At 40.5% G+C, this 19,468-nt stretch overlaps 1 protein-coding gene across 1 annotated transcript; it reads left to right on the top strand.

Moving 5' to 3' along the window:
- Window positions 1–14,351: 14,351 nt before the first annotated feature.
- Window positions 14,352–19,373, top strand: cgref1 (cell growth regulator with EF-hand domain 1). Its single transcript, XM_046384027.1, has 7 exons — window positions 14,352–14,675; window positions 15,584–15,689; window positions 15,843–15,917; window positions 17,072–17,145; window positions 17,449–17,573; window positions 17,693–17,794; window positions 18,026–19,373. Exons 1-7 carry the CDS (start codon window positions 14,666–14,668, stop codon window positions 18,299–18,301), a joined length of 768 nt encoding a protein of 255 aa, XP_046239983.1. The 5' UTR covers window positions 14,352–14,665; the 3' UTR covers window positions 18,302–19,373.
- The last annotated feature ends 95 nt before the right edge of the window (window positions 19,374–19,468 follow it).

Below are 19,468 nucleotides of genomic sequence, written 5' to 3'. Positions count from 1 at the left end.
AGAAGGAGGAGGAGAGGGGTGGAGAAAGCAAGGACGGGGTGGAGGTGCAGGACACAGGAGGAGGTTCCCAAACCGGTGTTCCCAGATCCAGTTTTCGAAGTTTCAGAAGTCCCTGCTGCATGTTAATTCACCAGAGCTAAGAGCCATATAAGTGACCAGTTGGCCGTAGGTCTCCCCCTCTCTCATGTTACCCCACATGCAATATTATGGCAGACCAGAGAACTGTACGACACAAACATTTAAGTGAATCAGCCTGAGTGATTCTGACACTGAAGCTTCGTGGTGTAGACTCAGGATTTAGATGTCACAGTGAAGAGAAACGCACATTAAAGCACAAATAGAAAGAAAGAGGAGTGATAAATTAGCGTGAAAAAAAAAATCAGAAACACGCTGAGTGTAAAAAAAGAGGGAAACAGAGGTGAAGAGGACTTCACTGAGACACAGTTTTCTCAGTGTCTTGTACAGACCCACACTTTTCTGCTGTAGTCTCAGTCCTATAGGGACAGATGAGATTGCCCTGTAGCAGTGGTTCCCATCATTGTGAGTCAGGGTCTACTTGACCTTTGTCAAGTTGCGTGTGACGAATACCACCAAAGATTAATTTAGCCTTCAATACCTTTCAGATTGTTTCATCTTGAAACAATCTGCAGGTCAGAAGAAGGTTAAAATCACCACTGTCTGGAAGATGTCTAATGCAGATGGATGAATGTAGGCTCATACATAAGGATTCAAATATTCCTCTATAGAAAAAATGGAGCAGTAGGATTACTTCATTATTGTCTCTGTGCATTTCCAATAATATTCCCTTGCTACATTTTGTATGTTCTGTATGTTCACTGGTAAGGACCTCAGATATGTAGCATTTGATGTGCTCTTGAAAGGAATGTTGTTTAGTTGTGCTTTCCAGTGGCAAACAAAACAACCCACAGTCTGTGTTTATTCTGTAGCACAGGACTGATGCAATGGAAATGTTCCCTAAATGTTTAACCAGTATAGGTACTGTAAACTAGCTGAGTGAACACAAAACCAGTTAGTTATCATACTCATTCCTTGAAATCAAGCACATATTATTTGCTTGAGGATAATAAATTATATTACCATGGTTGGAATTTTAATCCAGACTTATAGCTTGTGTTTTCACAGGTTAGTATTTGGCAAAACAACACACATGTGCACCACATAATTTCTGTAGCATGTAAACGTCATCCTTTTGGTCTTTTGTTAGGATGTGTGTCATTGATTTATTTTGAGTTTTGGTTTGTAATGTAACTAGAATGCTACAGCTAGCACTAGCACATGCTACATTACTTAACCACACACGTGTAGAGAAAGAAGTATTTTACGTATGTAATGAATGAAGGCTTCTCGTTTGTGCTGCTGACTTAGTAATGCTGAAGGGAGAAATGTTAGTGTTTGAGCATGGTTTAATAACAATTTTAGTACATGTGTGTATGTATGTATGCATAAAGATTAGTAGAAACCAGTGTATACATATATATGTATAACCTAATTTGGCCCAAAGATGCAGGTTGATGACTATCAGCACCTGGACAATCATGGCTGTGACAAGATGGCACCAAGACTGGAGGCTGAGAAGCAAGAACTCTCAGAGCAAGACAGCTAGATCATGGAGGCCACATGCAGCAGAGCTGAATTTGCACCTGAACAAGCACTTGACAAAACATTGGAGCAGAAAAAGAAAAGGAAAGGACAAAAAAACAAGGGTGGAAAGGATGAGGATGCTCCTCAGGAGCGTCCAACATCTCCCACCCAGAATGCCTCAAGTGAAAACTTTGAACAGGAGAAGGAGAAAGAGAATGAGGAGAGCATGCTGAACCTAATGTCTGCCTGGATGTCGACAGGGCAGACATTTGGCTCAAAGATGCAGGTTGATGACACCCAGCACCTGGACAATCAGGGACTGGAGGCTGAGAAGCAAGAACTCTCAGAACAAGACGATAAAATCACAGAGGCCACAAGTAGCAAAGCTGGATTTGTTTGGGGCAGCTGGCACACTAAATGCAAAGCTCTTCAGGAGAAGTTCAGACAGCAGCCATCTGATAAACAACACTCAGCCTGTTGGAGGGAGAGAAGACAGAACAGAAAAAGCTCTTCCTGAAAATGAAGAAGTGGAGGAAAGTCTTCTTTGCTCATATAAAGAGTGTGAAGATTAGACAAAGAAAGGCACTGAAAAAGAAAATTAAAAGAATCAAGCCAATGAAAAGAGACTAATGGAGAAGGACCATATCTACCACAGTCTCAGTGAGGTCTCAAAACGACAATGAGTCGCAGGCAAGATATGAAGCCCTGCAGGAGAACCTCAGTGAGGAGATGGCCTTTAAAGAACAGAGCTGGGAGACAAAAGTTAATCAGCTGGAGGAAGAGAAGAAAAAAACTGGCTGAAAAAGAACAGAGCTGGGAGAAAAAATTAAAAGAACTGGAGAAAGAAAAAAAATGACTAGCCACAAATGAGCAGAGTTTGGAGACAAGAGTAAAACTGTTGGAAGAAAGAAAGGGAGAACTGCTCAAGAAAGGACAGATGTGGGAGACAAAAATTAAACAGCTGGGGGAAGAAAAGAAAAATGGGGCTGAGAAAGAACAGAGCTGGGAGGAAAAAGTGAAACAGGAAGATGAGGAGAAGAATGACCTGGAGGACCTCTGTGTAGAAATGAAGAAGATGAAAAAGAAGAAGGGCCACTTCCAGTTTTTCCTGAAGTTATTCAGATCTGGACAGCAGACAGAGGTGGAGAAGGAGGACATAGAAGTAAAAGAAGTGGATGATGGAATGAATGAAAAAGAAAAAGAACTGAAAGAGGAAACAACAACAACAACAACAACAGAGAAGAAGAAGAAGAGCTTTATAAACTGGATAAGGAAGAAGGTTTTTAGGTGCCGGACGGCCAGCAACAGTGAGGTGAAGGAGGCTGCTGGATGTTCAGCTCAGGTTGAGAAACAGTAACTTCCCACGTTATACACGCAAAATATAAACAAAGCAGATCCAAACATTTAAACACAAACATTATACAATGAAAACAAGTTTAAGTTTGCAGAACGTAGCTGGTCTGGGAGCAGGTATTTAAACCATTGGGCAGATATGAGAATATCACTGAGTTTAGAAAAAGCGAGGCGCAGTTAAATGTCCCACATTTTCTTGTCATTTAGAATAGCACAGGTTAGACTTAGTTGTTTTACGCATCTGTTTAGCATGATTTTTATCATTTTAAACGGACAATCTAAAATTATTATTATTAATAAAGAGACATAAGGGATGATGAGAGGAGATTCAATGACAGGTGTCTTAATCCACTGAAGCAATCACATGTGCAGAAATCGATTCATGTGATGAAATGTAAATGGTGACTATTTGAAGGCTTGCTGTCCCAATGAAAGTTTTAACAATGCAATGACAAGTGGCAGCTGCTGGAGAATCTGCAGAGGATCACTTTCCAGTTTCCAGTTCACACCACAGTCCGCAGCTTACTGAAGTAAAGATTGCAAAGTGTGTGTCTGTGTGTTGACTGAATCGAATGAATCACAGTCTGTTGTTCACAGACTAATTAAGGCCCTGGAGGTAGAGGTAGGACTAAAATGGCAGTATTCATGGTGCTCGGTGGCAGAAGGAAGGGGGGTGTGTATTCCGGTTTTTGTATTTTGGTAACATTCATGCATTCCAAAACAGCTCAGTTCTGTGGATCTTTTTGTAAGGTGTGACCTTATTCTGTCCGGTAATTCAGTGTGTTTAATTTGTTTTTCTCCCCAGCTGCATTCTGGGCTCATCTTTCAAATTTCTATATTTACTAAAAAAACAAAGTTTGGTTTTTTGAGTCAACTAGCATCATCCATCTCTCATGCTCCACTGGTCTTGCCCTCTTTCTTTTCTTTTCCATCCCTCCCACTCTCTCTATTCGCCTCCCTCTTTCCCCCTCCATCTCTCAGCTCCTGATGAGATCTTAATAGCAGTTTAAATGCTCTTGTTTCCACCTCTTTGGTCCAACATCTAAACATTAATTACACGCCTATTTATACAGCCATAGATAGATACAGTGTGTGGCTTTCTGTGTCTGCCTGAGTGTGGGTGGCTTAGTTGATGTGTCATTACTCACTAACATGCATGATGTGTGTAGTCTGTGAGCTCCCTCTGTTAGTGCACACTCCACTGTGCTTGGACATACTGGTGGTGTGTGTTAGCGAGAGAGGATAATGAGAGTCAGTCTCGCCTCACCTGTCTTATTTTGTCGCAGACCTGCTGCTCAGTGTAGGCAGACACGCAGACCGGATGAATGAGAATAACAGTTGACCCTGTCCTCTCACATTGTGCAGTGCCTGCTGATCAGTGTAGTCTTAACTGAAGAAGGCTTGAACATTTAGTCATGTATGAGATTTTAGTAGTTATCACTAAAAAGTAGGTTTTCCTATTGCACATCAGTTCTGAATGCCTGTTTCATTGCACTAAATGATTTGCTCCTTCAAGTCTTTACACTGACTGTGCTGTAGATGTGTTTAGTACACGCATGAATTAACTTAATAACTAAACTTAATAACTTGTGATGAATAGTTATGGTGCAATAAACGTTTCTGGTTGGTTGCCGAGCCTCATTCCTAGGTTGTCAAATTCTTGCTGTCAAATTGCACTAGTATTTGACGACCTGGGAATGAGACTTGACAACCAAACAGAAATGTTTGTTACACCTTTAAGTTATCCAGCAGTATTTAAAGCGGTTGAGATTAGCTGAAATTGAGCTGTTGTAAATTATAGGCTGCCTATTCTATGTATAGTGCTGGTATATGTGAGTTCTGAGCAGCTTGAACTTGGAGCAGACTGAACACACTCTTGAACTGAGGACAGTCTGAGTCAGAGCTTAATGTTGGGTCTGGTACATTTACCCTCTCTTCTCTTTTGTGGTGTGTTTCAGTCGTGGTTGAACACACTTTCACTTGTTGACTTTCTTTCTGGGATATCACTGCCTTTTTCTACAATGACTTTGAAATGTGTTTGCAACTTTTAACCTATTTAAATACTTTTTTCCTTTTTTTCTGACCGGTGCATGTTTGTCAGAGCTCTTGAAAACTTGCTTTGGTCGTGTAATCCAACAGAATGAACATCAGGTAAGAGGACATAACCTCCAGAGATTAGAAAGCTGGTGAAAATGCATCGATGGTCATCTCATTCAAAGCAGGCCTGCCTTTGCTGTTATTGTTGTTATACAGTGTCCACACATGCTCCGATTACACTACTTCCCCCCACCCCCACTGTTGTTTGAATTAAATAGAAATAAAACCCATATAGTTCATTTTCATTTATCAGCACCCACATTCATTGAACAACAAACTTTGTCAGATGCTAAAATTGAAAGCGTCTGCTCCATGCAGCACCAGCAGGCACACAGAGACACAGGAGTCACATTTCTAATGTATATTAAAACTGTGTAATCACAGCCTGACATGAGGTTCTCCGACACCTGGCTACGGTTATACAGACTGAAATATACTGAAAGGTCCTAGCATCAGCTAACAGCTGTAGGGTGGGAAAAGTTCTTCCTCATGGTGACCCTATTCCAGAATGCATCTTTATTATTTCCTACACACAAAAAACACGATGTATGTGCACATAAACATGTATGACATTTGAGGGCTTTCATTTGATTGACCAATTGTGATTATCTGCTGACAATATAAAAAACTATCTGACTATTCAATGCACAGCCAGTTTGTTTTCCAGATTTTGTTGTCCCCACCTTCCCTTGAGTCAAATGAGTGTCCTGATGTTTAATCTCTGTATTGTCTCATGCTTCAAATTATTTAATTGAAAATACTTTTTGCCAATTCAAACTAGTCTAGTATGAAGTTTTCTCCACACTGGGTGGCCCTCTGAGCAAAACAATACTGATGACTAAAACTTGGTAGAAATATTATTTCAGTTGTGTTTTTTTTACATGTCTGTGTGTCTGTACATCTGTGAGTCGTGTCTCGTGCTGCAGGAGCTAATTTAGAAACTGACTGCTTAATGATAGCAGTCAGCCCAGTGTATGATAATCAATGATGCTGATACTTAGTCTCAGTCAATTTACACAGCAGGGACCAAATATAGAAATCTCATTTCAGCTTATTTTCTCATCATTTGTTATCAGTGTTATGCAGTCTGTCAAAAGACTAAAAACACTACAAATGTAAATATTCTTCTGCCATGGAACGAAGCCAATGACAACTCATCTAACAATGTGTGCTCTACTGATTTAAAAATAAAAAACAGGACAGCACTGGAGTAATGTATTTTTGATAAACATTGTTAGTTTTACAATTTTTGTGGATCGTGAAACCTGTGGTATTGTGTAGACCTTCAGTTATGAAATGAACAAAGAACAGCAACAAGTCATGTTGTCATGCAACATTTTTAACTGTGCTGTATTTATACTCATTTATCAGCTTTTGTTGTCTCTTCATACAGCAACACACAGTAGCTATCTTTACACAGACTAAATTAAAACACACACTAAAACAGCTGGAAAAGCTGACTTGCATTCCAGTCGTTACATGGAAGGAATCTACTTTGTAGTTAAAAAAAAAAAAAACAAAGAAAGTTATCAGTAGTGTAATTTCAGACTGAGCTCAAGGAAGCTCCTCCTTTGTGTTCATGACAAGTTGTTTTTATTGTTTTTCAGATATTTAAATTTTGTTTTACAGCATCATTTACCTTGGAAAACAGAATTGCAGGTGAAGGAGGAGAAGACAGATTGAAATTCATTGAGGGAAATAAGTAAATTATTATACAAAAAGTCATACTCTGGCCTAAAAAGTAAAAAAAGATGCACACATGGGACACAGAGAGGAAAACGCAAACTTCACTCTGATGTGGAAAAGTGTGATCTTTCCTGAACTTTTTGGACATTACCATGACAACAAGACCCTTTTAATTACCACAATCGGTTGTCCAGGTTTTTCCACCTTCACTAATTCCCTTGTTAGTGCATCTGGACGTGACCGCGCATGTACATGTGTTGTTATGTGTGAGGGATTATGTGTGTGTGTGTGTGCACATATTATATATGTGCATGTGTTTTTAAGCATCAGAGTTGATCTTACAGGTGATTGGTCCTGACATTGTGGTGCCCCTCAGATGCCTGTGGAGAACAGGACATCATGTCCTGGCGAGACAGAAGCCTGCAATTAGACGCCCATGACCCGGAACTGCCCACTGTGTGTGTGTGTGTGTGTGAAGTGTGCACAAGTACAGTATGTGTTTGACTCAGGGAGAACCGCAGAGGAATTAGCTTGTGGAATGTGACAGCAACTATGTTGAACAAATTGTGTGTGTGATGCTGGGGGGATATTACTTTGTTTACACATTGTGGAGTCTTGCTTTCGTATTGGGAACAAAATGTTGAAGGTTAAGGTAAGGTTAGTTTTAGGTTAAAAGAGTGGTGGTGGAAAAGTTAGGGGTTAGAGCCAGGCAGGTAATGGTTAGTCTCCACTTGTTTATGGAGAGGAAAATGACCTCACCCTCAACAAAAACAAGGCAAAAGAAATAATAATGGACTTCAGGAAGAATCCTCCCCCTCTGCAGTCTCTCATCATCAAAGAGACTGAGGTGGAGAGGGCTGACAGCTACGAGCTTCTGGGCCTGCAGGTAATATCTGACCTGAGCTGGACATTGAACGCTGCTGCCACAGTGAAAAAAGCCCAGCAGCGGCTCCACTTCATCAGGCTGCTCAGGCAAGCCAGACTGAATCGTTGCCTTTCACCCAGGCCTATAGAGGGCGGACAGAGAGCATCCTCACCACAGGCATCACTGTTTAGTATGGTAACACCACACAGGCAGAGAGGAAGGCTCTTCAAAGAGTCATAAAGATTGCAGAGAGGATCACTGGGACTAAACTTCCTTCTATGGACACACGCAGTTTTGTCAGAAAAGAGCAGAGAGCATCATCAGAGACTCACTCCATCCAGCTAACTCTCTGCTCAGACACAAACACTGCACATTCAACCTCAGACACAGCAGAGAGAACAGTATCATTACACACAAAACAAGATTTTACAACAGTTTTTTCCCTGCCACAGTGAGACTGATGGCAAAAAACAATGTAGGATGTGCAATAACCCCTCACTACCTCTACCTCTCATGTGCAAGACTATGTGCAATATTCACTTTAATATCTTCCTGGACAAGTGCAATATCCCCCCATAATTTTGTTTCACTACTGAATGTTTACAATGTGTATATTTTTCCTTCCTTGTTTACAGTGTTCATACGTCAGTTGTAGTACTCATAATTCAGAATTTATTTATTTTGTTTTTATTTTAGTTTTATTTTATTATAATTTTTCTTTCTTTTATTATTTCTTGTATAGTGTTTTAAGTACTTTCTGTTATTAGACTATGTGCCTTATCTTTTCCTTTTAACTTACTTAATTTCAAGAGAGCCCTGCACAAAAATTCCTATGTGCCTGGACTGTTTGTTTGTGCACATGATCATAAGTGAATATTAATATCCTCTCAAATTATGAAAATGTGTGTGTGTGTGTGTGTGTGTGTGTGTGCAGTTCAGAAAAAATACTGTCCCTCTGCACTTTGTCCCTCTATGTAAACCCAATCTGACTCGACAGTATCTATCATGTTTTGTGTACTAAACGTTATCTCCTTCTCTGTGACACTTCTTAGCTGTCACATCAAGCTTTGTGGAGCAGATGGTTTCCTTCCAATGAAGCTGTGATCCCTAGAAGTCAGTTTGCGAAATTAGAGATCAGTGAGAACTCATTTCTTTTTGTTTACATCCATCCATGCCATATCCATCTTTTTCTTTCAGTCGCCTAGCAACAATGTACTCACTTTATCTTCAACTGCAACATTTACACAACTCCCTATGTGAAAATACAACCCCATGAACCCATTAGGTAGAGCGCCTGTTGCATTAAGGTTAGCATCGTTCCACCTATCAACACTCTCTACTGTTCAGTATGCCTGTATTGACCGAGCAACATGACATCAGCTCGGAGAAGCAAAAACACAATCACTGATGGGCTTAAAATCATTCCAGATTGTGCAGCAAAGCTTTGAGTTGCGGTCTCAGATGTGCCAATGAAGTGACAATGGCTGTTGATGTTATGGGGAGGCCTATGTAGTGACTGTCAATGTTAGGAGGACGTGTCCACATGAGCAGCGATGACCGTTAATGTTGACATTATTACAATAAGCGTCTGTTGATATTATATTGGGGTCCAGGGTTAAAAATAGCTTGTGTAGTTTTGACTGTTGGGGCCATGAAATAGTGGAACCTAATCCTTGTTACATAACTGAATGGAAGAAAGGCTTGGTATGTGTGTGTGTGTATGTATGTGTATGTGCTGGGGTTGAGGGGTTATGGAGGGGGTATACCAGCGCATGTGCTTGTGTGAGTATGCATGTGAATGCACTTGGGCTATGCTAAAGACAAACAGAGCCATGCAGTTGCGTGACATGGTGCTGGGAAGTGGAAAGTCACCGGAAAATACAATTTGTAGTAAACAACAGGCGATTTAGTCAAATTTTAGAAATGGAGCATACTCTAACAGCATCTGCAAATCTAATAATTGTCCACTATGCTGGAGCATATGTCTGCAGGAGCTACACTTTCAATCTATGTTTCTGTCAAATTTGACAATCTGAAATTCTGGAGCATCTTCACATGCATTTCACCTACTGGTCACATGTTTTATATGTAGATGTTTCAGTTCCTTTCTAGCAGTAAACAACTATAAATACGCAGGAAGGAATGATAAAGCATTGCACAGTAATTAAAGGTCAAATTTTTGAAACCACAAAAAAAAAAAAAAAAAAATCCCAAGGTTCATTTGTAGGAAAAAGAAGCCAAGAATTAAATAGCCTACCATTCAAGTTCACAGAGACAAGGGAAGTGTAGCTCTGCCAAATCTTAAAGAATATTACTGTCTGAATTACTGTAAAGAATATACTGCAAAACTATGACCTTTGCTATTTTGATATGATACAAGACCACAAACTGCATTTTGCGAAAAATGGGTTCATGAAATCTGTCACAAAGACACCAAAAGTGTACAAGAACCTCTGTATAAAGAATAACGTGTATCACAAGTCTCATTTGCACAGATTTCTGTCTTTATTCTATAATAAACATGTTAAATAAATCTTTCTCTATCCCCTTCTAGCTTTTTGTTTTTCTGTATCTAGTTTTCTGCTTCTGTTGTTATTTTTACAACCGTGTTTGTTAACCTCAGTTGTGCATCACAACTCTTTGGGTCTGTCTGTACCTCTGTACCTCTGTACCTGTATTTTATCCTTTTTTCTTTTCTCTCTCCTTCCGTTGTTCACTTTCCTCCCACAAGAGCAGAGAGAGATAAGTGCAGAGGAGGGCAGTCATACGTTACAGTATAAAGGAGAAGGTCCAGGAAGAGGACATGCGAGCAGGAAGAGAGAGAGAGAGAGAGAGAGAGAGAGAGAGAGAGAGAGGGGATGTGAGGACAGGAGAGGGTTAGAAAATGCAGTGTTGCCATCTGCACTGACAGGGATGATGATCAAAGTAGACCTGACAAGAGAAAAAAGTACGTTAAAAATAGCGCAGCTTGGTTAAAAAAAGCCACAGTACACACCTTCATCTGGTACTGGCAACAGAAGAGGTCAGATACAACAACAGAGATAAGCGTACCCTCCTTACATACAGTGTGTGGTGCAGTGTACACCCACACAGGTGTTCTCACTTATGCTGACTGCAATCACACTGTTGTCAACATTCGTGTCTTCCTTTGAGTGCTCATTACAATGCATTAACCGGAAGAGTACACTCAGTAGCTCCCCACTTGATGACACAGTGAACGTTGCAACCCCTCATGAGTCCCAGTTGCAATGTTTTGTTTATCCAGTAGGAGGAGCAGTGACTACAGCCATCAGGCCGACCACGTAACATCCTCTGACCTGTACAGAAATACCGAGCTGGCCCAGTTCACCTTTTAGTTCGGTTAAAACAGAAAGAGAAAATTATGGATAAATGACAGATTCAGGTTTAAAGGGAAATTTCACCACGTTCTACATGGATTGTTGATGGTAAATGTGCCAAATTGAAGCAATACATTTCTCAGAGCTATATTGACTGAGAAAGCTCAGTTCTCCTGCTCATCACCGGGTAATGTCTACACGTACCGGGATGCATTGGATGCATTGTGTACAAGTTCCTCCTGCTCACATTGCTTACTTTGTTGGCTAAAACATCGGTGACAAAACTACACTGTCAATGTCAAGTCTGTGCTGTCTGACCAGCTGGTCTGATTATCCAGTGTATCATTATAATTCTGACGAAGGTCTCCATCTTCTTACACATGTTCAGGAATTTATTGCTTCATCTGATTTCACTTACTATAAACACTGATTGGGCATCCAAGTAAAATGTGGCAGCTTGCTTTTGAAAGCATACATTCAGTAGAGATCCAGGGACTTGGAAACCATGCAAAGCTCGAAAAGTTTTCCACATCTATGGTATTAAATACTAACAATTAACAATTTCTCAGGCATCAAATCTATCACAAGACAGTTTTCAGTCACAAAACACACAGCTACACTTGTTGTCATCATCAGCTGATGCTCAGTAGTACTGGGCTCTGAAATGACATCTGGTGAAGCTTCCTCAGGCTTCATCCTGCTACTTAGGCTCATTCTCAGCAGTAAATTATCCCAGAGCATCTCTGTGGTGTTAAATCTTTGTCAGTATTCTGTAGAGATGCAGTGACCCTGAATATCATTTGCAAAGTGCGTAAAAGGTGTCCCCTAAATGACTCACGGCCACTAAAAGTGACCATGGACTTACTGCTTGGGACAGCAAATCAGCTGTGACTGGAAGCCACATCAGCATTATCAGCCTGATTATGCTCAAGGGTTTCCATGAAATAGAAACGAACACACACAGTCAGGGCAGTAGGAGACTTATGTTAACAATAACAGCACATTCTGTGTGGTGTGATCTGTAAGAACAACATCACTGCCTGATGGTCCAATTTTCTGCATCATGTCTCCGTCTCTCTGTTTGCCTGCTGTGCGTGAGAAAGAAGAGTGCTTTCTAAATGAAATGCAGTACCATTACAGAAACACACACACACACACACACAGACTGATACAAGGCAGCAACTCATGTTAACAATTACAGAGCGATCTCCATTCCTGTAAGTGAGTGTCAGTAGGATGTTTGTGTACCAACCAGCTGTGAAATAATTTGTAAGCACAGTCCTAAGCCACTCACTGGGTCACGAATGGAGATGTCTGAGTGAGTTTGTGTGCATATATGACTGTGACTATAACTCATATGTGGTTGTGAAGGTGTGACTGGTCTTCCCCACTCGTAAGTTTGGGCCTCAGAGTTTCCACTCAACACTTTCCTCCTTGATCTTCATAAACTTGTGTGTGCAGCTACAAGTATGTTTATTTGTGTCTGAAGTTTGTTTCTTTCTATCTTCAGTAATTATGTTTTTGCTCATTTTTGAATGATTTTATGAATTTCCTATGTGCCTAAAAGGCATGTAAACATGCTGCGGAGGCCTAATGTTTGATTGTTGCGCGTTATGAATTTGTCAGCATCACAGTCACACTGCAAGTCAGTGATATTACTTCTGCAATGGGTGTTGAAAAAGTTATTAAAAAATACTTTACAAGAAAATCTGACTTGCAAAATACTGTAACTCTGGAAGAACAGCAACTTATAAATGAAATGCATTAGACGGCATTTCCTACCTTTAAACTGGTTGAGGTTTTACATGACTGCAAAACCTCAACCAGTGGGACGTGGGAGCAGGTTAGTTATTAGAGATGCTGTCCTTCAACCACACAGCTCAAAAAGACAGATTTCTCCTTTGGGATCAACAAATATCCCAAAATGATGAGACTGGGAAATAGTTCAATGACACTGCTGTTTGAACTGACCTTCTGTCCTGCTCAGCTCATACACATTTGATGGTTTTATGTGTCCAATCATCTGGTCGAGTTAAACTACATTTCAAACACAAACAGACACACAAACACACATTTCACTGTCCTATGAATGAAACAATTCTCATCTCAGACTGTATCTTCCTCTGTACTGCCTCATCAAGATCAAGAATAGATAAAGTGAATGTGTGTGTGAGAACAGTCGCAAAATAAAAATGGTATAAATTTTTCTGCTGTTTTCAGGTTTGGACACATATTTTGTGGCTGTCCACGCACTGAGGTGATGTTTAAATCCCAGCCATCCCATGCCAATATTAAATATTTACAAACATTTAGTCATTTGAGTTATTGGTATTTATAATTGAATGAATTAAGTAATGAACTTAAAAACTTAACCAAACCAAAATGTCACAAAGGGATCACCATGCATTTATTATGATACACTACAATGTGCCAGTGCCATAATGATATAGCAGACCTCAGTCTAAATGGTAAGACTCTGTTCTTGTCTTTATTCAAATAAAGAGCCACAAGGACATCTTGTGGTCAAATACCAGGAGTACATACAGGGCCTCTTGCATGATGGTCATTGCTCTTCTGGAACAGTGTGAGGTGTAGAGGTCCTGAATGGCTGGTAGTGGTGATCTGATGATCTTTTCTGCAGTCCTCACCACCCTCTGTAGTGCCTTCTTGTCTGCAGCTTGACAGCTGCCGTGCCAGACAAATATGAATATATATATAAGCATATTCAGTAGCAATAAAATGATGCAAAGGCACAAGCTGCATTAACACTACTGTAAACAGAAGTGTGTGTGTGTGTGTGTGTGTGTGTGCTCACGCTCATGTTACACTTTATTCCGCTATATCTCCTGAAATTATGATCACTGACCTGTCAAAAAATAAATTTCCATAGATTCTCCTCAAAATATTGGGGATGTCTCCCCAAAAATCACATCTATATCTGTTATAAAACGAGGACACACCACTTTATTATTTAAATCAGGTGTAGTATTTGGCTGTTTTCCAGGGGTTGGGCTCGGCCCCTAACTTCTGCTGAAGGCAAATCTTAATGCTTCAGCATGACTGACCCCCAGTGCACAAAGCAAAGTCCATAAAGACATGTGTGGATGAGTTTGGTGTGGAAGAACTTGACTGGCCCACACAGATCCCTGACCTCAGCCCCATCAAACACCTTCGGGATGATCTGGAATGGAGATTGTGCGCCAGGCGTTTTGGTCAAACATCACAAACGCTCTGCTGCACAAATGGGCAAAAAAATCCAACAGAAACACTCCAAAATCTTGTGGAAAACGTCCCAAGAAGAGCTGAAGCTCTCGTAGCTGCAAAGCTGTCCGAGTATATAGAATACGATCATTAAACTCTTTCACATAATGGTCGAACGTCCCAATACTTTTGCCTATATAGTGTACGTTTCAACCATCTGTCCCGTCCTACCGGAATCTGACTGTCGGTGAGGACGTGGCGCGGCGGAAAACACGGAGTGAGGAGCACAAAGAGAAGCTGCCTTGCGCAAACTCACTGACACGACGACGGCTCTGTTCTTCCACGTGGACCCTGTCATTGACCAAAACACGGCGGTCTCCGTGGCAGCCTGGGAGCGCGCGTGCAGCCGCCGTTGCGCAGTGCAGACCGGGAGGCACGAGGCGGGGCAGAGGTGCTCTCCAGATATGAACCTGTAAACGGAAAACTGCCCGAATTAAACCTCTTCACTGTCCACACATCAGCTATGCAGACAGGTAAGCTCGTTATCCCACTGGGTAGAGAATGGCAGCACGTATGTATCCAGCGGTAGCGAGGCTTTCAGTGTGTGTGTTACTTATACTTAAATATTTAATCTGCATCTTAATGCGTACGCGGCCAGGCTATTGCTTTATGCTACAACTAGCTGCCGTTTGGTTTGTTTTTGCCGTAATTTAGGTGTGTAATGTGGAAGCGGGGAACATGAGTTTATCAGAAATGACCAGTGTACAGTGTGCAGGCTGTAATAATGCTGCAGTGAGTGGTCGGTGTCATCCGTGGGTCATGTGTGACTATGGAGCCGCGGTGTTAGCATCGCTGCTGCTGCTCCGCACACGAGGAATCTGGAGTAACACAAGGTAGCTAGTTTGTTACTCTGCACATCCCAAACCAGCACTGTAATCCACATATGTAACATATGCATCTAATATCCGAGGCACATGGACATATTGGGCGACCACTGGGGACAGTGTTGATGGACTGATGCTGTGCAATAAATGGGAGGTTTTTATTGATTTTGCCATAATGGATCATAAGCTTCTCCAGCTGTGTAACTTGTAAAGGCTGCAGGGTTGCAAGCATTGCTCTTTAAGTGTTTTTTCCTGTAGATTGAGAATCTGACAGTCATTAACACAAAGTACGACTAGGTTATGAGTATGTGGATGTATTAAGGCTGATATTCTGAGAGAGTAGCGTTGTGGAAATACAGCATCATGAAACTATCTCCTTACAATATGCTAGTACCTCAGATAAAACTCAATGCTTGGAAAGGACTTCTTTTTCCTGCTCAGTTACATAGTATGTCAAGAAATCTATGACATTTGTACAGGTAAATTGATAATAGTATCCTGTGAATGGATTCTGTCCACACGTGATATGAAGTTAAAACATGACTGTGTACTCGTAGGTGTCTTCATGGAGTCTCACCTGGGCAGGTTGGTCCAATATGTCTTGTCCCTGTTCATGCTCATACACTTGTGCATGGCTGCACCAGGTCAACCTGGGATAAAAAGGTAAGCGTGTAAGGAGGGTCGAGTTCTGATATCACTGCCGGCCAAAGAAGCGAACTTGCTTTCGCCTCTGTTGTATTCAATTTTCTGCATGTTTGGAAATGAAGCAAAAGATTCTGGTTTTTGAATTCACATTTTTAAATATCCATCTCTCAGTAATGAAGCAGTAGATGGCCACCCCCCTACCGTGGCACTGGCCAATCCTTTTGGCTCTGGAGAGCAGGACCGCAGGTGAGTGACACATGGATGGAGTGCTGCTGTTACACATCCAGCTCATTTTAAGACATAAATTTGCTGCTAATTACTTAATTAATCAGAAAAGGATTGACACAACCTTTAAGTAAAAAGCTTTTTCAAACAGCTTGCCTAAATGTTGTCAAAATGGAAATTGTAATTTTATTTAAAGACTATTCTAACATATGTATTACATGGAATAAAGATACTTATCTTGTCAAGCTGCTACATTACTTAGTAGCTAGAACACACACAACACAACATGCAAACCACATACAAATTTGTTGAGCCTGCTGTGCGTCTTACTGGATGAAGCAGCTGCTGCCTGATGACCGTGTGGACTTTGGCTGCTGTGTTGGACTAATGATGTGGACTGCACTGTATACTGATAAGATTACAAGAGCAATAATATTGTTTTATGTTGCAATTATGAGTTTTCATCATCATCACACATATTGCAAATATAATGACTCATCCTCACATAGCTGTCTGGCGGTATGAACCAATGCACTCTGAATTACAAGATTACTTTATTGAGTAAAAAAAAGGAGGCACAACTTGTTAATTCTCAGTTAGTTACAGCTACGTTGTCAGACAGTGGCTGCAGTATCTTTCCACTGGCTGATAAGATTGATGGGTTTCTACACTACTCTATCGTAGTGGTTACTTAGTTGTGTTGAGTGTATGACCAGATGAATGTTTGTCAGCCATGCCCTCAAACAAACAATGGTCATTAAATCACAGTAGGCCTTGGCACAGTCTGGATGGAAACAAAGTGCCTTTTTGAGTACTAATCTTTCAAATGTAATATTACAGTTATTAGAGTTACAGTATTTCAGCCATATTGTGATTGAAATACTAACCAAGTGACATACCCTCTAAGAATCACTGTTGCAGAATACCTTGTTTCCATCGGCTTCATGACAGATGTGATAGGTCTCAGTTTTGCATAATGATTACCCAAACAAGTAGTCTAAAATCTTGTGGCTGAAAATCATTCAGAATTATTACTGTACCTCCAAGGCAAGCCAACCTGATTCAAGGGTAAGTTGTAACAGAGAAAGTTGTTTCTGCAAGCAATGGCTAAAACATGACTCAGTACCTGCAGGGTGGGACAAATCTGACAAGACTCTGTGCACTGTGTAACACAGGTTGCTGCAAAGTTACATTCAGTCCAGCCTGAAGGATGGCCAAGGAGGACCAGAAATCAGCACCTGGGAACAAGGTAGACAGATTCATCCACCAAAACCCAAGTTCAGATTGACTGTCATTACCAGATATACAGACTCTAATTATGCAGTATTATGTAAATACTGTTTGTATTGAAGTAATTTTCTATGACTTTGATATGGTGAATCTTTTTAAGCTGTACAAACAATAATAATCTTTATATGTGATGACCAGAGAAGCTCTTTGCCTGTGATTTTAACAGAACCTTTTTGTCCCAGATTATTGGTTATTAACATCATTGCAGTTGTGTTTGTGTGTATGATAGCATTACATCAAAATGTCTTCTGCTTTGTGTTAGAGGTTTTCTTCCTGTTTCGTCTTTATGACTACGATCGCAGTGAGCTCCTGGATGGTTTGGAGATGATGAAGCTACTCTCAGATTATAACTCCCATCATACACCTGGAGCACAGTCCAATGAGCTGGTGAGAAGGAGTAGTTATGTATGTGTGTGTGTGCGTGCGTGTGTTGTATTTGTGTCTACTATCACATAACCAATGCTTTCATACTTTTTTTTACCCATTTATCTCACTCATGTGTGCAGGTGGTGTCTATGGTAGATTTTTTACTCCAGACTCAGGATTTAAACCAGGACGGCCTGTTGGCCCCTTCGGAGTTGCTGTCACCTCCATTGCCTCAGACACAGGTACTTTACATTCACACACAAGCCGCAACAAAAAAATACAGGCAACTTTATTACACTAGTATGGTAAAAAAGTATAATTGTATAGATTATATAACTGTTGTGAGATTTTGTATGCATACTTGCATAAATGCACAAAAACAAAAATATATACATATATCAAAGGCTATTTAGTGTGCCTTGAGTTTGCAAGTGTTTTGTCAAATTACCACTGAAGTAACTTTTCCCCTACAGGACTCCAGCAACAGCGATGCTCCTCATCAGGAGCAGGAGGTGCCAAACCCCAATGCTGATGAGGAGAAGGCACGAGCTGTAGAACAGAGAGAGGAGGCTCATGAGGATTTACAGCCTCAAGATGAAGAGCAAACTAAACAGGAGGTAAAGACCGAAGAGGAGAAACTCATAAAGCAAGTAGATGATCAGCATGGACAACAAATTCCAGAAGCAGCTGCAGCAGAACAAGGGCAGGACCATGAAATTCCTGTTCATCTGGGGCAACCAGAGATATGAATGCACACAAACACAGGCTGGTTCCGTCCACATTGTCACTCTGTGCTCTTGAATCAAACCAGCATAAGACTGATGGTAGAGTTAAAATACTGCTGTCAGCTGAGAGGACTTCTTCATCATCACAAACAGTCTCTCTCTCTTGTTTAGAATCCTGAGAATTTACCGCCTGTTTCAGTTGACTGTTAACTATGTAGTTGGTAGAGAAATGAAAAGATGGATCTGTTGAAAGTGTTCCTGTCACTTTATTAGAAGATGTTTTCTACCACAAGCACGGTTGGTTTTAATGATTAAGTTCTGAGTTGAGAGTTCTGAATGCAAAATGCAATACTATCCACATTAGTAAAATGGAAGCCATCATTAATGGAGATTTATTCTTTGGAATATTTGATTTATGTTAATTGTATTTATTACTCTTTTTTGTCATAGCTGGAAGATAAGGCACATTTTTAGGTTTTCAGCATTGAATTTGTTGCTCAGTGCATGTACACGCTGATTGCCTTACTGTGACTGACCTACCCTTGGTTTAGGATTTGCACCTAGAAGTTTTCATCAGGAATTCATGTGTTCATAGTTAAACTGGTCTCATTTTACAGTCAGCTCAGTTTAGCCAGTGATAAGGCACACCGGCGTGCCATGAAATCAAATTTGGTCTTCCTTGTGAATTCCCCCAGCCTAGACAACAACTTTAGTCATCTAAGAAAATAATAATTCAGAAAAGAAAAACCCATCTTGTTATGCAGTATCAAGCCAAATTTTTCTTTGTTTTAATGAATTTGTGTATGATCCCAAAAGCATGAGGATACATTTTAATGAGGATTTTAATGTTTCCAAAAGAGCTGGGAACCAGCATCATAGTCAGATTAGTACTGGGCTCTTAATGAGTTACATCCTACTGCCACCAGTCTTTCGTCTTCATATCTTATCTGCAAACTTGAAATATATATACAGTATTTGTGTTAAGTTTTTGTTTTGTTTGGGTATTTAAAAAACATTTATGCATTTATACAGTTGAAGGAAATAAAGCAAACATTTCTTTGTCCCATTCCCTTTCACTCTGTCTCTTGTTTCTAAGATTTGTTGGGTTTGTCAGAATTGAGTTTGAAAGGCCTAAATACAACACATGTATATTATAGTTTAAATAAAATAGGAAACGCTAAAAGCACAAAA

This window comes from Scatophagus argus, chromosome 1, assembly GCF_020382885.2.
Source record: "Scatophagus argus isolate fScaArg1 chromosome 1, fScaArg1.pri, whole genome shotgun sequence".
NCBI lineage: Eukaryota > Metazoa > Chordata > Actinopteri > Scatophagidae > Scatophagus > Scatophagus argus.
This window is presented reverse-complemented; position numbering and strand designations above follow the sequence as displayed.